At 45.7% G+C, this 25154-nt stretch overlaps 2 protein-coding genes across 2 annotated transcripts in view; both read left to right on the top strand.

Moving 5' to 3' along the window:
• Nucleotides 1-25154, top strand: part of Galphai (G protein alpha i subunit) — a 264680-nt gene that overhangs the window by 68453 nt on the left and 171073 nt on the right. The gene's annotated exons all lie outside the window — the stretch shown is intronic.
• Nucleotides 54-16231, top strand: LOC138353514 (uncharacterized). The gene is made up of 2 exons (XM_069306494.1): nucleotides 54-107; nucleotides 15569-16231. Exons 1-2 carry the CDS (start codon nucleotides 54-56, stop codon nucleotides 16229-16231), a joined length of 717 nt encoding a protein of 238 aa, XP_069162595.1.

The following is a 25154-nucleotide window of genomic DNA, read 5'->3' as shown; positions in this document are numbered from 1 at the left end:
ATCCGTGGAGTTTTGCTGGGTTCCCAGCCATGTTGACGTTTCTTTAAATGAGCATGGGGATGCTGCCGCTAGAGAAGCTATCCACTCTTGTCCCGTTTCCCGTAAAGGTATTCCTTTTTCCGACTTTTATCCGGTTATTCATTCCTCCATCCTTGCCCGTTGGCAGGGTTGTTGGTCTTCAGTTGTTGGTAACAAACTGCGTACTCTTAAGTGTAGTGTGTTCCTGTAGCCCAATCCTGCCATTTTATGGGGCGGTGGGAAATAGCACGGTTGCGTCTTGGCCATATATATATACTCGCTTAACTCCCTGTCATTTAATGCAGTGCCGCCCTGCTCCTTATTGTCTAAATTGCATTGTCCCTCTTACTGTCTTGCATATCCTTGTTTAATGTCTTGACTTCCGGGACGAGCGTGTGTCTTGCTTTCCGACCGTCCCCCGCGGTCACTTGTCCCTCGATAGAATTCATGGTGAATCAGATACTTTTGATATCGTTCGCCTTATGCATTTCTGTTCTCGTATTGGCATCCTTGGTGATATTTAGCGCCCTCTGATTGTCCCACACATTTGATGGTGCTACATAGCCTTCCCGGTTTGGTGCCTTCTATTGATAATTACTTACTTGCTTCACTTTTAATGCACTGCACTTCACTTCACTTGTAAATACTGTAAAACCACTCACCTTAGTCATTCTCTCAGAGAACTAATATACTGCAAAACACGGAAACAAAAATCCAGACTCCATTAATATTATGTAAAAAAAAATAATACTTAGGCAAATAACAACACTTATAAACGAGAATTACTTAAACAAGGGGGGGAACACTTAACTAATAAGGGGGATTACTTAAATTGAAGGGGAACTTAATATACAAGAGATGCTTATGTTTACTGAAGAGAAACTCGATTTAACCTATAACTGTCCCTACCGGCCCGCGAATTCGGTCTAGTCGGTAGGGAGTCGGTCGGCCTAGCGGACAGCATGCTGGTCTTATGATCCTGTGGTCCTGGGTTCGATCCCAGGCGCCGACGAGAAACATCGGGCAGAGTTTCTTTCACCCTATGCCCCTGTTACCTAGCAGTAAAATAGGTACCTGGGTGTTAGTCAGCTGTCACGGGCTGCTTCCTGGGGGTGGAGGCCTGGTCGAGGACCGGGCCGCGGGGCCACTAAAAAGCCCCAAAATCATCTCAAGATAACCTCAAGATAGTCTAGGCGACTGCAACCACCTAGATTCCAACACTACGAAAATACTGCAACAGGTCGAAAGTTAGACTAGAAGAAAAACAAGAACTGCTGTTGCATGTGGTTGTAACATGCATGACCCCCCCCCCCCCCCCGAGAGTTCACACCCAGGGAAGCCTTCTCCAAGAGGTCAGCCCAGATGACCTCCGGATTATCTTGTATGTTGATTAAAAAATTCCTGGGTTAGTCTTAGTCAGCATAGTTTCAAGTATGTAATATTTCATGATACTCTTGTCAAACATTGCAATGGAATTAGACCCCAGAATCTCATGTGTAAACATCCATGGATCTCCCCCTTTTAGCCAGGTCAAAGGTCAGTCACACACGTAATTAATAACTCCTCTCTTGAAGAGTGTATGGTGAATGTCAAACAAGCTTAATTGAAATATTTTTAAGTGTTTGTGCACGTGTGGCCCGACCCCCTGGCATTTTTTATTTAGGTAGCAACAGCAAATCTTCCTCTCCCCCTTTTTCGAGGGTATATATTTGGTCCTGTAGAGACTTAGGGACAGAGTGTGGGACACTGGGATCGAGAGCGGGTCTGTGAAGAACATCTCACAACCAGGGAGAGACAGAGGTCTTATGGTAATGTGTGTGATCTCTGAGGTTTTGTTCCATGTCCAAATTTCTTAACTTTTTGCCAGTGTTAGAGTAGGATTTATAAGTGGTGATTAGCATAATTTTGTTCTCAATAAACTCGTGTTAAATTTCCCGTCTGTGTCAATTGTTGAATCCTCTTAGCCTTTTGGATATAGTGGCTGACAACCGTCCCTTAATTAATGACAGTCATAGACAGTACTCTCCAAGTCAAGCAATGTTTCTTGCCTCGTTGCTTGATATAGTCTCAATGGTCAAGGCAGATGGTGGCAGCGTTATTTAGTCCTGTGTAGCATTTCCTTGTTGGCAGTGTACCTTTGGTTCCGGTGTAACCATCATATGTCAGCTCATAACAGTGTTACCAAGTGCAACCGATAGGAAGTGTTACTCAGGATAAGTAGTAGTGTTTACATTATTAGTTTAATATACAATATAGTGGTGTTACAATATGGTGGTGTTACAATATGGTGGTGTTACATTATAGTGGTGTTACAATATAGTGGTGTTACATTATAGTGGTGTTACAATATAGTGGTGTTACATTATAGTGGTGTTACAATATGGTGGTGTTACATTATAGTGGTGTTACAATATAGTGGTGTTACATTATAGTGGTGTTACAATATGGTGGTGTTACATTATAGTGGTGTTACAATATAGTGGTGTTACATTATAGTGGTGTTACAATATGGTGGTGTTACATTATAGTGGTGTTACAATATAGTGGTGTTACTTACATTATAGTGGTGTTACAATATGGTGGTGTTACATTATAGTGGTGTTACAATATAGTGGTGTTACATTATAGTGGTGTTACAATATAGTGGTGTTACATTATAGTGGTGTTACAATATAGTGGTGTTACATTATAGTGGTGTTACAATATGGTGGTGTTACATTATAGTGGTGTTACAATATGGTGGTGTTACATTATAGTGGTGTTACAATATGGTGGTGTTACATTATAGTGGTGTTACAATATGGTGGTGTTACATTATAGTGGTGTTACAATATGGTGGTGTTACATTATAGTGGTGTTACAATATGGTGGTGTTACATTATAGTGGTGTTACAATATGGTGGTGTTACATTATAGTGGTGTTACAATTATGGTGTGTTACATTATAGTGGTGTTACAATATGGTGGTGTTACATTATATGGTGGTGTTACAATATGGTGGTGTTACATTATAGTGGTGTTACATTATAGTGGTGTTACAATATGGTGGTGTTACAATATGGTGGTGTTACATTATAGTGGTGTTACATTATAGTGGTGTTACAATATGGTGGTGTTACAATATGGTGGTGTTACATTATAGTGGTGTTACAATATGGTGGTGTTACATTATAGTGGTGTTACAATATGGTGGTGTTACAATATGGTGGTGTTACATTATAGTGGTGTTACAATATGGTGGTGTTACATTATAGTGGTGTTACAATATGGTGGTGTTACATTATAGTGGTGTTACAATATGGTGGTGTTACATTATAGTGGTGTTACAATATGGTGGTGTTACATTATAGTGGTGTTACAATATGGTGGTGTTACATTATAGTGGTGTTACAATATGGTGGTGTTACATTATAGTGGTGTTACAATATGGTGGTGTTACATTATAGTGGTGTTACAATATGGTGGTGTTACATTATAGTGGTGTTACAATATGGTGGTGTTACATTATAGTGGTGTTACAATATGGTGGTGTTACAATATGGTGGTGTTACATTATAGTGGTGTTACATTATAGTGGTGTTACAATATGGTGGTGTTACAATATGGTGGTGTTACATTATAATGGTGTTACATTATAGTGGTGTTACAATATGGTGGTGTTACAATATGGTGGTGTTACATTATAGTGGTGTTACAATATGGTGGTGTTACATTATAGTGGTGTTACAATATGGTGGTGTTACAATATGGTGGTGTTACAATATGGTGGTGTTACATTATAGTGGTGTTACAATATGGTGGTGTTACATTATAGTGGTGTTACAATATGGTGGTGTTACAATATGGTGGTGTTACATTATAGTGGTGTTACAATATGGTGGTGTTACATTATAGTGGTGTTACATTATAGTGGTGTTACATTATAGTGGTGTTACATTATAGTGGTGTTACATTATAGTGGTGTTACATTATAGTGGTGTTACAATATGGTGGTGTTACATTATAGTGGTGTTACAATATGGTGGTGTTACATTATAGTGGTGTTACAATATGGTGGTGTTACATTATAGTGGTGTTACATTATAGTGGTGTTACATTATAGTGGTGTTACATTATAGTGGTGTTACAATATGGTGGTGTTACATTATAGTGGTGTTACATTATAGTGGTGTTACATTATAGTGGTGTTACAATATGGTGGTGTTACATTATGGTGGTGTCACAATATGGTGGTGTTACATTATAGTGGTGTTACAATATGGTGGTGTTACATTATAGTGGTGTTACAATATAGTGGTGTTACATTATAGTGGTGTTACAATATGGTGGTGTTACATTATAGTGGTGTTACAATATGGTGGTGTTACATTATAGTGGTGTTACAATATGGTGGTGTTACATTATAGTGGTGTTACAATATGGTCTTGTTACACGGTATTCATGTAACACCCTTTCGTTAGTTGGAGAAAGTTGAGTAAAATACTTCGTCCAACCAACAATAGCGGCCTCCTTATCCGCCTACTCTTAGCACCTACACTTAAACTACCAGCCCCTCACGATGCTATAGAATTCCCTACTACATGCCCAACGCACTGACATGGGATTACCGTCGACTCTATCTCCTGGGCCCCGGCTCCACTCCCTCACAACACAGCATGACCGAACGGACAGACGCGCGAGGCTTCAATAATTGTCAAAGAATTATTGAAAACACCGCTGCTACCATTGTGTTGCAACCCGTTCTCGCAAATTCGTAAAGTCAATATTGACTTATTAACTACGTGCATAGGTGATATACTAACCATAATAGATACCCTTAAAAAGATTCATAGAAAACACCGACCTTACCTAACCTTGTTAGTATCTTAAGATAAGCATCTTATTGCTTCGTAATTACAATTATTACTTAACCTATACCTATTATAGGTTAGGTAATAATTGTAATTACAAAGAAATAAGATGCTTATCTTAACATACTAAGTAGGTTAGGTAAGGTCGGTGTTTTCTATGAATCTTTTTAAGGGTATCTATTATGTTAAGTATGTCACCTATGCACATATTTAATAAGTCAATATTGACTTATTAAATTTGCGAGAACGGGTTGTGTAATAACCCTAACTGCTCTCGGGGACAGGGGAAGATGGATTGGAAGGGATAGGGATACGATTGGAGGGAGGGATTAGGGAATTAGGAGATTGGAAGAGGATAGGCATGGGGTGGACTCCCAGGAAGGACACCTGACCCCAAAAGTTTATGGCAAGGGAATGGAAGGGGAAAAAGGGAAGGGGAATGAGGGAACAGGGAAGGGGCGGATGAACAGGGAGAAGGGGAGAAGGGGAGAAGGGGAGAGCCATGAACTGAGCACCAGATCATTACAGTAGTGGTGTACACAGCCGGCTTGTGTGTGTGTGTGTGTGTGTGTGTGTATGTGTGTGTGTGTGTGTAGTGGTGGTGTACACAGCCGGCTTGTGTGTGTGTGTGTGTGTGTGTGTGTGTGTGTGTGTGTGTGTGTGTGTGTGTGTATGTGTGTGTGTAGTGGTGGTGTACACAGCCGGCTTGTGTGTGTGTGTGTGTGTGTGTGTGTGTGTGTGTGTGTGTACTCACCTATTTGTACTCACCTATTTGTGCTTGCGGGGGTTGAGCTTTGGCTCTTTGGTCCCGCCTCTCAACTGTCAATCAACTGGTGTACAGATTCCTGAGCCTACTGGGCTCTATCATATCTACATTTAAAACTGTGTATGGAGTCAGCCTCCACCACATCACTGCCTAATGCATTCCATCCGTTAACTACTCTGACACTGAAAAAGTTCCTTCTAACGTCTCTGTGGCTCATGTGAGTACTCAGTTTCCACCTGTGTCCCCTTGTTCGCGTCCCACCAGTGTTGAATAGTTTATCCTTGTTTACCCGGTCGATTCCTCTGAGGAATTTGTAGGTTGTGATCATGTCTCCCCTTACTCTTCTGTCTTCCAGTGTCGTAAGGTGCATTTCCCGCAGCCTTTCCTCGTAACTCATGCCTCTTAGTTCTGGGACTAGTCTAGTGGCATACCTTTGGACTTTTTCCAGCTTCGTCTTGTGCTTGACAAGGTACGGGCTCCATGCTGGGGCCGCATACTCCAGGATTGGTCTTACATATGTGGTGTACAAGATTCTGAATGATTCCTTACACAGGTTCCTGAACGCTGTTCTGATGTTAGCCAGCCTCGCATATGCCGCAGACGTTATTCTTTTTATGTGGGCTTCAGGAGACAGGTTTGGTGTGATATCAACTCCTAGATCTTTCTCTCTGTTCGTTTCATTAAGTACTTCATCTCCTATTCTGTATCCTGTGTTTGGCCTCCTATTTCCACCACCTAGTTTCATTACTTTGCATTTACTCGGGTTGAACTTCAACAGCCATTTGTTGGACCATTCACTCAGTCTGTCTAGGTCATCTTGTAGCCTCCTACTATCGTCCTCAGTTTCAATCCTCCTCATAATTTTTGCATCATCGGCAAACATTGAGAGAAACGATTCTATACCCTCTGGAAGATCATTTACATATATCAGAAACAGTATAGGTCCAAGGACTGACCCCTGCGGTACTCCACTCGTAACGTCTCGCCAATCTGAGACCTCACCCCTCACACTGACTCGTTGTCTCCTGTTACTTAGGTATTCCTGTATCCAACGGAGTACCTTCCCTTTCACTCCAGCCTGCATCTCCAGTTTTTTCACTAGCCTCTTGTGTGGCACTGTGTCAAAGGCTTTCTGACAATCCAAAAATATGCAGTCTGCCCACCCTTCTCTTTCTTGCCTTATTTTTGTTGCCTGGTCGTAGAATTCAAGTAACCCTGTGAGGCAGGACCTGCCATCCCTGAATCCATGTTGATGCTGTGTTACAAAGTTCTTTCGCTCCAGATGTTCCACTAGCTTTCTTCGCACAATCTTCTCCATCAACTTGCATGGTATGCAGGTTAGGGACACTGGTCTGTAATTCAGTGCCTCCTGTCTATCCCCTTTCTTGTATATCGGGACTACGTTAGCTGCTTTCCAAATTTCTGGCAGTTCCCCTGTTGCCAGTGATTTGTTATACACCATGGAGAGCGGGAGGCACAGTTCTTCTGCTCCTTCCTTTAGTATCCAAGGGGAGATTCCATCTGGACCTATAGCCTTTGTCACATCCAATTCTAGTAAACACTTCCTTACTTCCCCGCTGGTAATCTCAAACTCTTCCAGTGGTTCCTGGTTAGCTATTCCCTCTCTTATCTCTGGGATTTCTCCTTGCTCCAAGGTGAAGACCTCCTGGAATTTCTTATTCAGTTCCTCACACACTTCCTTGTCGTTTGTAGTGAATCCTTCTGCCCCTAACCTTAATTTCATAACCTGTTCCTTTACTGTTGTTTTTCTCCTGATGTGGCTATGCAGCAATTTAGGCTGAGTCTTTGCCTTGCTTGCGATGTCATTTTCGTATTGTCTTTCTGCCTCTCTTCTCATCCTGACATATTCATTCCTGGCATTCTGGTATCTTTCTCTGCTCTCCAGTGTCCTGTTATTCCTATAGTTGCTCCATGCCCTTTTACTTTGCTGCTTAGCTAGCCTACATCTCTGATTAAACCATGGGTTTCTCATCTTCATTTCACTGTTTTCCTTTTGGACTGGGACAAACTTGTTTGCTGCATCCTTGCATTTTTGCGTGATGTATTCCATCATATCTTGGGCCGTCTTTTCCCTGAGCTCTGTTTCTCATGCTATATCTGCTAGGCATTTTCTTATCTCCTCATAGTTTCCCTTTCGGTATGCTAACCTTTTGGTTTCGGTATCCCTTCTCGAGTTCAATAACCCTTCTTCAATCAGGTACTCAAACACCAATACACTGTGGTCGCTCATTCCTACTGGGTCCTCAAAACTGATTTCTCTTATGTCAGAGTCGTTCAGGGTGAAAACCAGGTCGAGTCTCGCTGGTTCGTCGTTTCCTCTCATCCTTGTGGGTTCACTGACATGCTGGGTTAAGAAGTTTCTAGTCGCCACCTCCAGTAGTTTGGCTCTCCACGTATCCTCGCCACGTGTGTGTGTGTGTGTGTGTGTGTGTGTATGTGTATGTGTGTGTGTGTGTGTGTGTGTGTGTGTGTGTGTGTGTGTGTGTGTGTGTGTGTGTGTGTGTGTGTGTGTGTATGTGTGTATGTGTGTGTGCGTTAGTCGCGAGGGAGGTGGTAGTGGAAGAGTGAGCCAGCCTAGCTTGTGCTGTTGGGAGTATCTATTTTATTTATTTATATATATACAAGAAGGTACATTGGGTTTGTGAGAATACATAGTATAGTACAGTAATTACACTCTTGTAAAGCCACTAGTACGCGCAGCGTTTCGGGCAGGTCCTTAATCTAACAGATAATTTTAAGTAGGTAAATTCTATTAGAATTAATAAAATGATAACAAATAACAAAGAGGGCTAACAAAGAGTACGTAACAAAGAGGGCCTTGTGTACTGTTAGCAACCGCCTTGTACAGAGAGAAGGTGACCAGCCAGTCTTCCCACCCTGACGGGTGACACCCCCAGGCACCCTCAGGGTGTATCCGTCTGAGTTGTGAGGTGAGAGTGTCAGTAATTACCTAGCAGTAAAATAGGTACCTGGGTGTTAGTCAGCTGTCACGGGCTGCTTCCTGGGGGTGGAGGCCTGGTCGAGGACCGGGCCGCGGGGACACTAAAAGCCCCGAAATCATCTCAAGATAACCTCAACAATGCATTGTCTTAATTGGGTGTCTTAGTGGTGAAGAGCTGAAACATTTAGCCATGTATGGAGTGGCTGATCACCCCCCCCCCCACCCCCACCCCTTTCAATTTGGTAAATAATATGTAAAAAATAATTTGAAATTTGATTAATAAATATCTATGTGTAGAAGAACAAGCTTGGCTTTTGTTTAGTCCTCTTTTTGAATCAAGGTCCCCTCAAGTGAGAGTTAAGGCTAGAGAGATATCCAGATGAACACGTGAGAGATAAGTAAATTAAGCAGTGTTCCTGTCGCATTGTTTAAGTGGAAGTGAAGTAAGAGTCAATGAGAGGTGGTGGCAGCAAACATCAGAACATCTTGGAATATCAGTATAGTATAACATTATAGTATAGATGTAGTAAAGTCAGTCCACTCTCCCTTTTCCCTTCTTATCCCTTCTTATCCCTCCTACATCACTCCTACATCACTCTACTCCTCCTCCTTCATTCTCTCCCTCCTGCCTCCCCTCTCCCCGTTCGCTTCCCGTTTTCTATTCCCGCTCACCTCTTCCCCACCTCAGTTCCTGCCTCAACCTCCTCCCATGTTCTATCACCCATCCCCTCTCTTCTCCTCTCTTCTCCTCCCTCCTCCTCTCTCCTTCTTCCTTTACTTTGTTCTGATTATCTTTACCACCCCCTCCCCCCCCCGCCGCCGTTACAGGTCAACTCAACTGTTGTGTAAGTAAGGCTGCACCAGAGGAGCACTGTGGTGACTCACTACACTGTGGGTGACACACTACACTGTGGTGACACACTACACTGTGGGTGACACACTGCACTGTGGGTGACACACTACACTGTGGGTGACACTACACTGTGGGTGACACACACTACACTGTGGTGACACACTACACTGTGGGTGACACACTACACTGTGGGTGACACTACACTGTGGGTGACACACACTACACTGTAGGTGACACACACTACACTGTGGGTGACACACTACACTGTGGGTGACACACTACACTGTGGGTGACACACTACACTGTGGGTGACACACTACACTGTGGGTGACACACTACACTGTGGTGACACTACACTGTGGGTGACACACACTACACTGTGGGTGACACACTACACTGTGGGTGACACACACTACACTGTGGGTGACACACTACACTGTGGGTGACACACTACACTGTGGGTGACACACTACACTGTGGGTGACACACACTACACTGTGGGTGACACACTACACTGTGGGTGACACACTACACTGTGGGTGACACACTACACTGTGGGTGACACACACTACACTGTGGGTGACACACTACACTGTGGTGACACACTACACTGTGGGTGACACTACACTGTGGTGACACACTACACTGTGGGTGACACACTACACTGTGGGTGACACACTACACTGTGGGTGACACACTACACTGTGGGTGACACACTACACTGTGGGTGACACACTACACTGTGGGTGACACACTACACTGTGGGGGACACACTGCACTGTGGGTGACACACTACACTGTGAGTGACACACTACACTGTGGGTGACACACACTGCACTGTGGGTGACACACTACACTGTGGGTGACACACTACACTGTGGGTGACACACTACACTGTGGGTGACACACTACACTGTGGGTGACACACTACACTGTGGGTGACACACTACACTGTGGTGACACACTACACTGTGGTGACACACTACACTGTGGAGACACACTACACTGTGGGTGACACACACTACACTGTGGTGACACACTACACTGTGGGTGACACACACTACACTGTGGGTGACACACTACACTGTGGGTGACACACTACACTGTGGGTGACACACTACACTGTGGGTGACACACTACACTGTGGGTGACACACTGCACTGTGGGTGACACACTACACTGTGGGTGACACACTACACTGTGGGTGACACACACTACACTGTGGGTGACACACTACACTGTGGGTGACACACTACACTGTGGGTGACACACTACACTGTGGGTGACACACTACACTGTGGGTGACACACTACACTGTGGGTGACACACTACACTGTGGTGACACACTACACTGTGGTGACACACTACACTGTGGTGACACACTACACTGTGGGTGACACACACTACACTGTGGGTGACACACTACACTGTGGGTGACACACTACACTGTGGGTGACACACTACACAGTGGGTGACACACTACACTGCGGGTGACACACTACACTGTGGGTGACACACTACACTGTGGGTGACACACTACACTGTGGGTGACACACACTACACTGTGGGTGACACACTACACTGTGGGTGACACACTACACTGTGGGTGACACACTACACTGTGGTGACACACTACACTGTGGGTGACACACTACTCTGTGGTGACACACTACACTGTGGTGACACACTACACTGTGGTGACACACTACACTGTGGGTGACACACACTACACTGTGGTGACACACTACACTGTGGGTGACACACACTACACTGTGGGTGACACACTACACTGGGTGACACACTACACTGTGGGTGACACACTACACTGTGGGTGACACACTACACTGTGGGTGACACACTACACTGTGGGTGACACACTACACTGTGAGTGACACACTACACTGGGTGACACACTACACTGTGGGTGACACACTACACTGTGGGTGACACACTACACTGTGGGTGACACACTACACTGTGGGTGACACACTACACTGTGGGTGACACACTACACTGTGGTGACACACTACACTGTGGGTGACACACTACACTGTGGTGACACACTACACTGTGGTGACACACTACACTGTGGTGACACACTACACTGTGGGTGACACACACTACACTGTGGGTGACACACTACACTGTGGGTGACACACTACACTGTGGGTGACACACTACACTGTGGGTGACACACTGCACTGTGGGTGACACACTACACTGTGGGTGACACACACTACACTGTGGGTGACACACTACACTGTGGGTGACACACTACACTGTGGGTGACACACTACACTGTGGGTGACACACTACACTGTGGGTGACACACTACACTGTGGGTGACACACTACACTGTGGGTGACACACTACACTGTGGGTGACACACTACACTGTGGTGACACACTACACTGTGGGTGACACACACTACACTGTGGGTGACACACTACACTGTGGGTGACACACTACACTGTGGGTGACACACTACACTGTGGGTGACACACTACACTGTGGGTGACACACTACACTGTGGGTGACACACTACACTGTGGGTGACACACTACACTGTGGGTGACACACTACACTGTGGGTGACACACTACACTGTGGGTGACACACTACACTGTGGGTGACACACTACACTGTGGGTGACACACTACACTGTGGGTGACACACTACACTGTGGTGACACACTACACTGTGGTGACACACTACACTGTGGGTGACACACTACACTGTGGGTGACACACTACACTGAGGGTGACACACTACACTGTGGGTGACACACTACACTGTGGGTGACACACTACACTGTGGGTGACACACTACACTGTGGTGACACACTACACTGTGGGTGACACACTACACTGTGGTGACACACTACACTGTGGGTGACACACTACACTGTGGGTGACACACTACACTGTGGGTGACACACTACACTGTGGGTGACACACTACACTGTGGGTGACACACTACACTGTGGTGACACTACACTGTGGGTGACACACTACACTGTGGGTGACACACTACACTGTGGGTGACACACTACACTGTGGGTGACACACTACACTGTGGGTGACACACTACACTGTGGGTGACACACTACACTGTGGGTGACACACTACACTGTGGGTGACACACTACACTGTGGGTGACACACTACACTGTGGGTGACACACTACACTGTGGGTGACACACTACACTGAGGGTGACACACTACACTGTGGGTGACACACACTACACTGTGGGTGACACACTACACTGAGGGTGACACACTACACTGTGGGTGACACACTACACTGAGGGTGACACACTTCACTGTGGGTGACACACACTACACTGTGGGTGACACACTACACTGAGGGTGACACACTACACTGAGGGTGACACACTACACTGTGGGTGACACACTACACTGAGGGTGACACACTTCACTGTGGGTGACACACACTACACTGAGGGTGACACACTTCACTGAGGGTGACACACTACACTGTGGGTGACACACTACACTGAGGGTGACACACTTCACTGTGGGTGACACACACTACACTGAGGGTGACACACTTCACTGAGGGTGACACACTACACTGTGGGTGACACACTACACTGAGGGTGACACACTTCACTGTGGGTGACACACACTACACTGTGGGTGACACACTACACTGTGGTGACACACTACACTGTGGTGACACACTACACTGTGGGTGACACACTACACTGTGGGTGACACACTACACTGTGGTGACACGCTACACTGTGGTGACACACTACACTGTGGTGACACACTACACTGTGGTGACACACTACACTGTGGTGACACACTACACTGTGGTGACACACTACACTGTGGTGACACACTACAAGTGTGTCTAGTAGTGAGCTAAGGGAGGGTGGAGCTGCTCACAGTTGGGCCAAGTAGGCCAGTCTCCCCCCCCCCCCCCACACACACACACCGGCCCTCTCATTCATAAGTGCTCCATTCACCACAACCTCCCCCCCCCCCCTCCCTCTGTGTGTGTGTGTGTACTTACCTATAGTAAGTAGCACTTACCTATTTGTGCTTGCGGGGGTTGAGCTCTGGCTCTTTGGTCCCGCCTCTCAACCGTCAATCAACAGGTGTACAGGTTCCTGAGCCTATTGGGCTCTATCATTTCTACACTTGAAACTGTGTATGGAGTCAGCCTCCACCACATCACTTCCTAATGCATTCCATTTGTCAACCACTCTGACACTAAAAAAGTTCTTTCTAATATCTCTGTGGCTCATTTGGGCACTCAGTTTCCACCTGTGTCCCCTTCTGCGTGTGTCCCTTGTATTAAATAGTCTGTCTTTATCTACCCCCTACCAATTCCTCTGAGAATCTTTAATGTGGTGATCATGTCCCCCCTAACTCTTCTGTCTTCTAGCGAAATGAGGTTTAATTCCCGTAGTCTCTCCTTGTAGCTCATACCTCTCAGCTCGGGTACTAGTCTGGTGGCAAACCTTTGAACCTTTCCAGTTTAGTCTTATCCTTAACTAGATATGGACTCCATGCTGGGGCTGCATACTCCAGGATTGGTGTGACATATGTGGTATACAAAGTTCTGAATGATTCCTTAAACAAGTTTCTAAAGGCCGTTCGTATGTTGGCCAGCCTGGCATATGCCGCTGATGTTATCCTCTCGATATGAGCTGCAGGAGACAGGTCTGGCGTGATATCAACCCCCAAGTCTTTCTCTCTCTCTGACTCTTGAAGTATTTCATCTCCCAAATAGTACCTTGTATCTGGTCTCCTGCTTCCTACCCCTATCTTCATTACATTACATTTGCTTGGGTTAAACTCTAACAACCATTTGTTCGACCATTCCTGCAGCTTGTTTAGGTCTTCTTGAAGCCTCAAGCCGTCCTTCTCTGTCTTAATCCTATATATAATTTTGGATTGGACCAAAATCCAAACAGTGACAGTGTTGACACACCCAGCAAACATTGAGAGAAATGAATCTATACCCTCTGGGAGATCATTTACATATATCAGAACCAAGATAGAACCGAGTACAGAGCCCTGTGGGACTCCACTGGTGACTTCACGCCAATCGGAGGTCTCACCCCTCACCGTAACTCTCTGCTTCCTATTGCTTAGGTACTCCCTTATCCACTGGAGCACCTTACCAGCTACACCTGCCTGTCTCTCCAGCTTATGTACCAGCCTCTTATGCAGCACTGTGTCAAAGGCTTTCCGACAATCCAAGGAAATGCAGTCCGCCCAGCCCTCTCTTTCTTGCTTAATCTTTGTCACCTGGTCGTAGAATTCTATTAAGCCAGTCAGGCAAGATTTACCCTCCCTGAACCCATGTTGGCGATTTGTCACGAAGTCCCTTCTCTCCAGATGTGCTACCAGGTTTCTCTCTCTCTCTCTCTCTCTCTCTCTCTCTCTCTCTCTCTCTCTCTCTCTCTCTCTCTCTCTCTCTCTCTCTCTCTCTCTCTCTCTCTCTCTCTCTGTCTTCCTCTCTCTCTCTCTCTGTCTTCCTCTCTCTCTCTCTCTCTGTCTTCCTCTCTCTCTCTCTCTGTCTCTTCCTCTCTCTCTCTCTCTCTCTCTCTCTCTCTCTCTCTCTCTCTCTCTCTCTCTCTCTCTCTCTCTCTCTCTGTCTTCCTCTCTCTCTCTCTCTGTCTTCCTCTCTCTCTCTCTCTCTCTCTCTCTCTCTCTCTCTCTCTCTCTCTCTCTCTCTCTCTCTCTCTCTCTCTCTCTCTCTCTCTCTCTCTCTCGCTACTCCCTTTCCCATGGTTAGATTAGGTTAAGGTTAGGTTAGGGTATGTTAGGTTAAGGTTTAGTTAGGTTAAGTTACTTCAGTGTCCCATAGAATTACATTTACAGACAACCAAATTCTTCAGACATTTTGAAATAAAACGAGTTAAACATTGACTTTATAGTTAAAAGCACCGAATTGTAATTGAATAAAGTTATAACTAGAGAATATTCTCCGTTTAGCACAACGGTTCACATCGGCAGTTTATAAGTAAACTGGGACTGTAATATGCTGTCTAACCATCATCAATAGTTTAACTATCAGGTGGTTTAATATTGGGTTTGTTGGCTGGAGGTAATCACTGTACTGTGAAGACTGGTTCACACAGTACGGTGTTGTCACCGTGACTGTTGTCACCGTGACTGTTGTCACCGTGAGTGTTGTCACCGTGAGTGTTGTCACCGTGACTGTTGTCACCGTGACTGTTGTCACCGTGACTGTTGTCACCGTGAGTGTTGTCACCGTGAGTGTTGTCACCGTGACTGTTGTCACCGTGACTGTTGTCACCGTGACTGTTGTCACCGTGAGTGTTGTCACCGTGACTGTTGTCACCGTGACTGTTGTCACCGTGACTGTTGTCACCGTGACTGTTGTCACCGTGACTGTTGTCACCGTGAGTGTTGTCACCGTGAGTGTTGTCACCGTGACTGTTGTCACCGTGACTGTTGTCACCGTGACTGTTGTCACCGTGACTGTTGTCACCGTGAGTGTTGTCACCGTGACTGTTGTCACCGTGAGTGTTGTCACCGTGAGTGTTGTCACCGTGACTGTTGTCACCGTGACTGTTGTCACCGTGACTGTTGGTACCGTGACTGTTGTCAACGTGACTGTTGTCACCGTGACTGTTGTCACCGTGACTGTTGTCACCGTGACTGTTGTCACCGTGACTGTTGTCACCGTGACTGTTGTCACCGTGACTGTTGTCACCGTGACTGTTGTCACCGTGACTGTTGTCACCGTGACTGTTGTCACCACCAAAAAAAAAAAATAACATACATAATATTACAAATATACGGTATACATATAATATTATAAATATTAAACATATAAATATATATATATATAATTTTATAAAGAGTTAAAAGGACTGACATCAACAAGTGATCCATACAGTGACTCTCAAATACAACACAATACACCAGACAATGGAGAGGTGTGGCGAGTGTTGGGGAGTACTGGGAAGACGTAATGCAGGCGTAACGTGCTGCATCTGTAACATAAGATTCCACCTGGGCTGTACAGAATTAGCTCCAGGATGCATAAAAAGGCAAGGAATTTACTGGGTTTGCAAAGATGACAGATTAATGTTAGAGAACATAACTAAACTGATGAAAAACATTCCCGAGTCACAGAGATTATCATTCACAGACAGGCTACCAGTGATATATGCGGACTGGGAAAAGACAACATTGGATAAAGACCAAAACTCAGGAACAGATAGTTTGGAGAACCGCAGCAGTAGTGTGGAGGAAGAGGGTATTGTGGTACAAAATAACAGCAATATTGCAGAACCAGATAATATAAACGATGAGAGCAACAGTGAGACAGAGTGCATAGATGAAGGAATTGGGACGAAAAACGGAGATAGCTCCAATAAAGAGGTAGACAAGACAGTCACAGATATAAATACCTTGAAAAACGCAAAACCGGAACACATTTGCAAATTCTACGCTAAAGGAATATGCAAATATGGAAAATTAGGAGCAAAATGCCATTTTCTGCATCCTCGAAAATGCAGGAACATGTTGGCGAGGGGTACATGCCGTTTTGGAACAGGGTGTAGATACTTCCACCCTAAATTATGTCAATTTTCAATTAGGAACAAAAAATGCTACAATCTTCAGTGTCCGGAATTCCATGTGAGAGATACAGAGCGTTATAGACGGGAAGATCAATATGACACTACTGGAAATTTTTTAGAGGAAGGCAGAAACAGAGTAGTAAATATAAGAGAGAGGAACAGTCAGATGGAACCACTACAGGATTACAGAGGGGAAGGGAGATACCCACAAGACTGGAATACAAATTATCAACAAGCACACAGGTACTACACCAGACAACACCCGTCCTACTATCAGAACTGGACGAATCACTTCCAAAACAACACACCCTGGACGCAAACACAGTGGCCACCTTACCAGAGCCTCAGATATTAACACCAAGTAAGGCTTCCAGCACTTCCACTAACACGATAACATCATTTATATTTGCCAACATCCAGGGTATAAAAACACGCAAAACCAACAAAGTTCAATTTATAGATGGTCTCCTTCATGAGGCAAATGCAGTGTTTGCAGCCCTAACGGAAACTCACACAAAGGACTACCATGATGGTGAAATATGGTTTACAGAGAACAATCTTTTCAGATGTGATAGGAAACACCGGCTTCAGGGTGGGGTCAGCCTCTACATCAAAGACACACTCATCTGTACTGAGCTGCTAAACACCTCAAATGATATGGTGGAAGTGCTGATAATCAAAATAGAGATTCTAAATGTAGTTATTGTCCTTGTATATAAGTCACCGGAGGCAAACCCTCAGCAGTTTAAAGACCAACTAATGAAAATAGAACACTGCTTGGAAAACCTCACAAATCCAGCTCCGAACATCATCCTGCTTGGGGACTTCAACCTACGGCACCTGAAATGGAAGCACCTGGCTAATACAGTAATATCAGAAAGAATACCAGGAAGTAGCCTAAATGAACAGGTACATGCAAATGACCTGCTACGGATGTGCGACAGGTTTGACTTAAACCAGCAAATAGTAGAACCAACTAGGAAGGAGAACACGCTGGACCTCATTTTCACTAATAATGATGAATTGATCAGGAACATAATGATTACAAATACCTGTTACTCAGATCACAACTTAATTGAAGTTATGACAAGCATGGGGAGTAGACCTTCAAAACCAGTCCAGATTCCCGGTGGAGGAGATTTCAGCAAATTCAACTTCAATAATAAACAGATAAACTGGGAGCAAATAAACCAGGACTTCACAGAAATAAACTGGGAAGAACAGCTAGAAAATGCAAACCTGAACCAGTGCCTGGAAAAAATAAGCTCAGTAGCACTAGAAATATGTTCAAACCGCATACCCCTAAGAAAAAAGAGGAAGAGATGCAGATTGGAACGGGAACGTCGTTCCCTATATAGGCGAAGAAAACAAATCGCGGAACAACTTGAGAGTCGCACCCTATCTCAAGAACGGCGAAGAAGGTTAGGTAGAGAAATAGAAACAATTGAACTCAAGCTACAAGAATCATACAAAACCCAGGAGAGGCAAAGAGAGCAAAAGGCCATCAGTGAAATAGAGAGAAATCCGAAATATTTTTTCTCCTATGCAAAATCAAGATAAAAAACCACATCTAGTATCGGGCCCCTGCGAAAGGGAGATGGAACTTTCACCGATGACAACAAAGAAATGAGCGAGCTACTGAGGAAGCAGTACGACTCTGTTTTCAGTGAGCCATTAAACGCACCAAAGATTGATAACCCATGAATTTTTCATGGGTTATCAATTGGGTTTCATTGGGGTTTTTTGATGAATTTTTCATGGATATGATACCAACATCAAATCATATATCAGACGTCACCCTATCCCCACTGGATTTTGAAGAAGCCATAAACAGTATGCCTATGCACTCTGCACCAGGCCCGGATTCTTGGAACTCCATATTCATCAAGAACTGTAAAAAACCACTATCGCAGGCCCTTCACATTCTGTGGAGACAAAGCCTAGATACTGGCGTTATCCCTGACATACTAAAAACAGCAGAGATAGCACCACTTCATAAAGGAGGAAATAAGGCAGAGGCAAAAAATTACAGACCGATAGCACTAACATCGCACATCATAAAAATCTTTGAGAGAGTACTAAGAAGTAAGATCACAAAATACATGGAATCACAGCAACTCCATAACCCCGGACAACATGGTTTCAGAACAGGGCGCTCTTGCCTGTCGCAGTTGCTGGACCACTATGATATGGCATTAGATGCTATGGAAGACAAACAAAACGCTGATGTAATTTACACAGATTTCGCAAAAGCTTTTGATAAATGTGACCATGGTGTTATTGCACATAAAATGCGTTCAAAAGGAATTACCGGGAAAATAGGCAGATGGATCTACAATTTCCTGACTAACAGAACCCAATGTGTAATAGTCAACAAAATAAAATCCAGCCCATCAACCGTGAAGAGCTCAGTCCCCCAGGGTACTGTGCTTGCTCCAGTAGTTTTTCTCATCCTCATTTCGGACATAGACAAGAACACAACCTATAGCACTGTATCATCCTTTGCAGATGACACTAGGATTTTCATGAGAGTTGGCAACATAGAGGACACGGCAAACCTCCAATCAGATGTAGATCAGGTCTTTCTATGGGCTACAGAAAATAATATGGTGTTTAACGAAGATAAGTTCCAGCTCATGAGCTACGGAAAAATTGAAAATATAAAAACGGAAACCACGTACAAAACTCAGGCAAATCATAACATAGAACGAAAAGGCAATGTAAAGGATCTGGGTGTACTCATGTCGGAAGACCTTACCTTTAAAGAACACAATAAAGTAGCCGTCACAACTGCAAGAAAAATGACAGGTTGGATAACAAGAACTTTTCACACTAGAGATGCTATACCGATGATGACACTTTTCAAAACGCTTGTGCTCTCTAGAGTGGAATACTGCTGCACAATGACAGCCCCTTTCAAAGCTGGAGAAATTGCTGACCTGGAGAACGTGCAGAGACCCTTTACTGCTAGAATCCACTCAGTAAAACACCTAAACTATTGGGACCGACTAAAGAGCCTAAATCTGTACTCCCTTGAGCGCAGGCGGGAGAGATACATAATAATTTACACGTGGAAAATATTAGAGGGGCTGATCCCAAACCTGCACACAGAAATAACATCACACGAGACCAGAAGACATGGCAGGATGTGCAGAATACCCCCGTTGAAAAGCCGAGGTGCAACAGGTACTCTGAGAGAGAACTCTATCAACATCAGAGGCCTGAGACTGTTCAACACGCTTCCACTACACATAAGGGACATAACTGGTCGACCCCTCACAGTGTTCAAGAGAGAACTATCAACATCAGAGGCCTGAGACTGTTCAACACGCTTCCACTACACATAAGGGACATAACTGGTCGACCCCTCACAGTGTTCAAGAGAGAACTATCAACATCAGAGGCCCGAGACTGTTCAACACGCTTCCACTACACATAAGGGACATAACTGGTCGACCCCTCACAGTGTTCAAGAGAGAACTATCAACATCAGAGGCCCGAGACTGTTCAACACGCTTCCACTACACATAAGGGTCATAACTGGCCGACCCCTCACAGTGTTCAAGAGAGAACTATCAACATCAGAGGTCCGAGACTGTTCAACACGCTTCCACTACACATAAGGGGCATAACTGGCCGACCCCTCACAGTGTTCAAGAGAGAACTATCAACATCAGAGGCCCGAGACTGTTCAACACGCTTCCACTACACATAAGGGACATAACTGGCCGACCCCCTCACAGTGTTCAAGAGAGAACTATCAACATCAGAGGCCCGAGACTGTTCAACACGCTTCCGCTACACATAAGGGACATAACTGGCCGACCCCTCACAGTGTTCAAGAGAGAACTATCAACATCAGAGGTCCGAGACTGTTCAACACGCTTCCACTACACATAAGGGACATAACTGGCCGACCCCTCACAGTGTTCAAGAGAGAACTATCAACATCAGAGGCCCGAGACTGTTCAACACGCTTCCACTACACATAAGGGGCATAACTGGCCGACCCCTCACAGTGTTCAAGAGAGAACTATCAACATCAGAGGCCTGAGACTGTTCAACACGCTTCCACTACACATAAGGGACATAACTGGCCGACCCCTCACAGTGTTCAAGAGAGAACTATCAACATCAGAGGCCCGAGACTGTTCAACACTCTTCCACTACACATAAGGGACATAACTGGCCGACCCCTCACAGTGTTCAAGAGAGAACTATCAACACCAGAGGCCCGAGACTGTTCAACACGCTTCCACTACACATAAGGGGCATAACTGGCCGACCCCTCACAGTGTTCAAGAGAGAACTATCAACATCAGAGGCCCGAGACTGTTCAACACGCTTCCACTACACATAAGGGACATAACTGGCCGACCCCTCACAGTGTTCAAGAGAGAACTATCAACATCAGAGGCCCGAGACTGTTCAACACGCTTCCACTACACATAAGGGTCATAACTGGCCGACCCCTCACAGTGTTCAAGAGAGAACTATCAACATCAGAGGTCCGAGACTGTTCAACACGCTTCCACTACACATAAGGGGCATAACTGGCCGACCCCTCACAGTGTTCAAGAGAGAACTATCAACATCAGAGGTCCGAGACTGTTCAACACGCTTCCACTACACATAAGGGTCATAACTGGCCGACCCCTCACAGTGTTCAAGAGAGAACTATCAACATCAGAGGTCCGAGACTGTTCAACACGCTTCCACTACACATAAGGGACATAACTGGCCGACCCCTCACAGTGTTCAAGAGAGAACTATCAACATCAGAGGTCCGAGACTGTTCAACACGCTTCCACTACACATAAGGGACATAACTGGCCGACCCCTCACAGTGTTCAAGAGAGAACTATCAACATCAGAGGCCCGAGACTGTTCAACACGCTTCCACTACACATAAGGGACATAACTAGCCGACCCCTCACAGTGTTCAAGAGAGAACTATCAACATCAGAGGCCCGAGACTGTTCAACACGCTTCCACTACACATAAGGGGCATAACTGGCCGACCCCTCACAGTGTTCAAGAGAGAACTATCAACATCAGAGGCCCGAGACTGTTCAACACGCTTCCACTACACATAAGGGACATAACTGGCCGACCCCTCACAGTGTTCAAGAGAGAACTATCAACATCAGAGGCCCGAGACTGTTCAACACGCTTCCACTACACATAAGGGGCATAACTGGCCGACCCCTCACAGTGTTCAAGAGAGAACTATCAACATCAGAGGCCCGAGACTGTTCAACACGCTTCCACTACACATAAGGGACATAACTGGCCGACCCCTCTCAGTGTTCAAGAGAGAACTATCAACATCAGAGGCCCGAGACTGTTCAACACGCTTCCACTACACATAAGGGGCATAACTGGCCGACCCCTCACAGTGTTCAAGAGAGAACTATCAACATCAGAGGCCCGAGACTGTTCAACACGCTTCCACTACACATAAGGGACATAACTGGCCGACCCCTCACAGTGTTCAAGAGAGAACTATCAACATCAGAGGCCCGAGACTGTTCAACACGCTTCCACTACACATAAGGGACATAACTGGCCGACCCCTCACAGTGTTCAAGAGAGAACTATCAACATCAGAGGCCCGAGACTGTTCAACACGCTTCCACTACACATAAGGGACATAACTGGCCGACCCCTCACAGTGTTCAAGAGAGAACTATCAACATCAGAGGCCCGAGACTGTTCAACACGCTTCCACTACACATAAGGGACATAACTGGCCGACCCCTCACAGTGTTCAAGAGAGAACTATCAACATCAGAGGCCCGAGACTGTTCAACACGCTTCCACTACACATAAGGGACATAACTGGCCGACCCCTCACAGTGTTCAAGAGAGAACTATCAACATCAGAGGCCCGAGACTGTTCAACACGCTTCCACTACACATAAGGGACATAACTGGCCGACCCCTCACAGTGTTCAAGAGAGAACTATCAACATCAGAGGCCCGAGACTGTTCAACACGCTTCCACTACACATAAGGGACATAACTGGCCGACCCCTCACAGTGTTCAAGAGAGAACTATCAACATCAGAGGCCCGAGACTGTTCAACACGCTTCTACTACACATAAGGGGCATAACTGGCCGACCCCTCACAGTGTTCAAGAGAGAACTATCAACATCAGAGGCCCGAGACTGTTCAACACGCTTCCACTACACATAAGGGGCATAACTGGCCGACCCCTCACAGTGTTCAAGAGAGAACTATCAACATCAGAGGCCCGAGACTGTTCAACACGCTTCCACTACACATAAGGGACTTAACTGGCCGACCCCTCACAGTGTTCAAGAGAGAACTATCAACATCAGAGGCCCGAGACTGTTCAACACGCTTCCGCTACACATAAGGGGCATAACTGGCCGACCCCTCACAGTGTTCAAGAGAGAACTATCAACACCAGAGGCCCGAGACTGTTCAACACGCTTCCACTACACATAAGGGACATAACTGGTCGACCCCTCACAGTGTTCAAGAGAGAACTATCAACATCAGAGGCCCGAGACTGTTCAACACGCTTCCGCTACACATAAGGGACATAACTGGCCGACCCTCACAGTGTTCAAGAGAGAACTATCAACATCAGAGGCCCGAGACTGTTCAACACGCTTCCACTACACATAAGGGACATAACTGGTCGACCCCTCACAGTGTTCAAGAGAGAACTATCAACATCAGAGGCCCGAGACTGTTCAACACGCTTCCACTACACATAAGGGACATAACTGGCCGACCCCTCACAGTGTTCAAGAGAGAACTATCAACACCAGAGGCCCGAGACTGTTCAACACGCTTCCACTACACATAAGGGACATAACTGGTCGACCCCTCACAGTGTTCAAGAGAGAACTATCAACATCAGAGGCCCGAGACTGTTCAACACGCTTCCACTACACATAAGGGACATAACTGGCCGACCCCTCACAGTGTTCAAGAGAGAACTATCAACATCAGAGGCCCGAGACTGTTCAACACGCTTCCACTACACATAAGGGACATAACTGGCCGACCCCTCACAGTGTTCAAGAGAGAACTATCAACATCAGAGGCCCGAGACTGTTCTACACGCTTCCACTACACATAAGGGGCATAACTGGCCGACCCCTCACAGTGTTCAAGAGAGAACTATCAACATCAGAGGCCAGAGACTGTTCAACACGCTTCCACTACACATAAGGGACATAACTGGCCGACCCCTCACAGTGTTCAAGAGAGAACTATCAACATCAGAGGCCCGAGACTGTTCAACACGCTTCCACTACACATAAGGGACATAACTGGCCGACCCCTCACAGTGTTCAAGAGAGAACTATCAACATCAGAGGCCCGAGACTGTTCAACACGCTTCCACTACACATAAGGGACATAACTGGCCGACCCCTCACAGTGTTCAAGAGAGAACTATCAACATCAGAGGCCCGAGACTGTTCAACACGCTTCCACTACACATAAGGGACATAACTGGCCGACCCCTCACAGTGTTCAAGAGAGAACTATCAACATCAGAGGCCCGAGACTGTTCAACACGCTTCCACTACACATAAGGGACATAACTGGCCGACCCTCACAGTGTTCAAGAGAGAACTATCAACATCAGAGGCCCGAGACTGTTCAACACGCTTCCACTACACATAAGGGACATAACTGGCCGACCCCTCACAGTGTTCAAGAGAGAACTATCAACACCAGAGGCCCGAGACTGTTCAACACGCTTCCACTACACATAAGGGACATAACTGGCCGACCCTCACAGTGTTCAAGAGAGAACTATCAACATCAGAGGCCCGAGACTGTTCAACACGCTTCCACTACACATAAGGGACATAACTGGCCGACCCTCACAGTGTTCAAGAGAGAACTATCAACATCAGAGGCCCGAGACTGTTCAACACGCTTCCACTACACATAAGGGACATAACTGGCCGACCCCTCACAGTGTTCAAGAGAGAACTATCAACATCAGAGGCCCGAGACTGTTCAACACGCTTCCACTACACATAAGGGGCATAACTGGCCGACCCCTCACAGTGTTCAAGAGAGAACTATCAACATCAGAGGCCCGAGACTGTTCAACACGC

Source organism: Procambarus clarkii, chromosome 58 (assembly GCF_040958095.1).
Source record: "Procambarus clarkii isolate CNS0578487 chromosome 58, FALCON_Pclarkii_2.0, whole genome shotgun sequence".
NCBI classification, from domain to species: Eukaryota; Metazoa; Arthropoda; class Malacostraca; order Decapoda; family Cambaridae; genus Procambarus; species Procambarus clarkii.
This window is presented reverse-complemented; position numbering and strand designations above follow the sequence as displayed.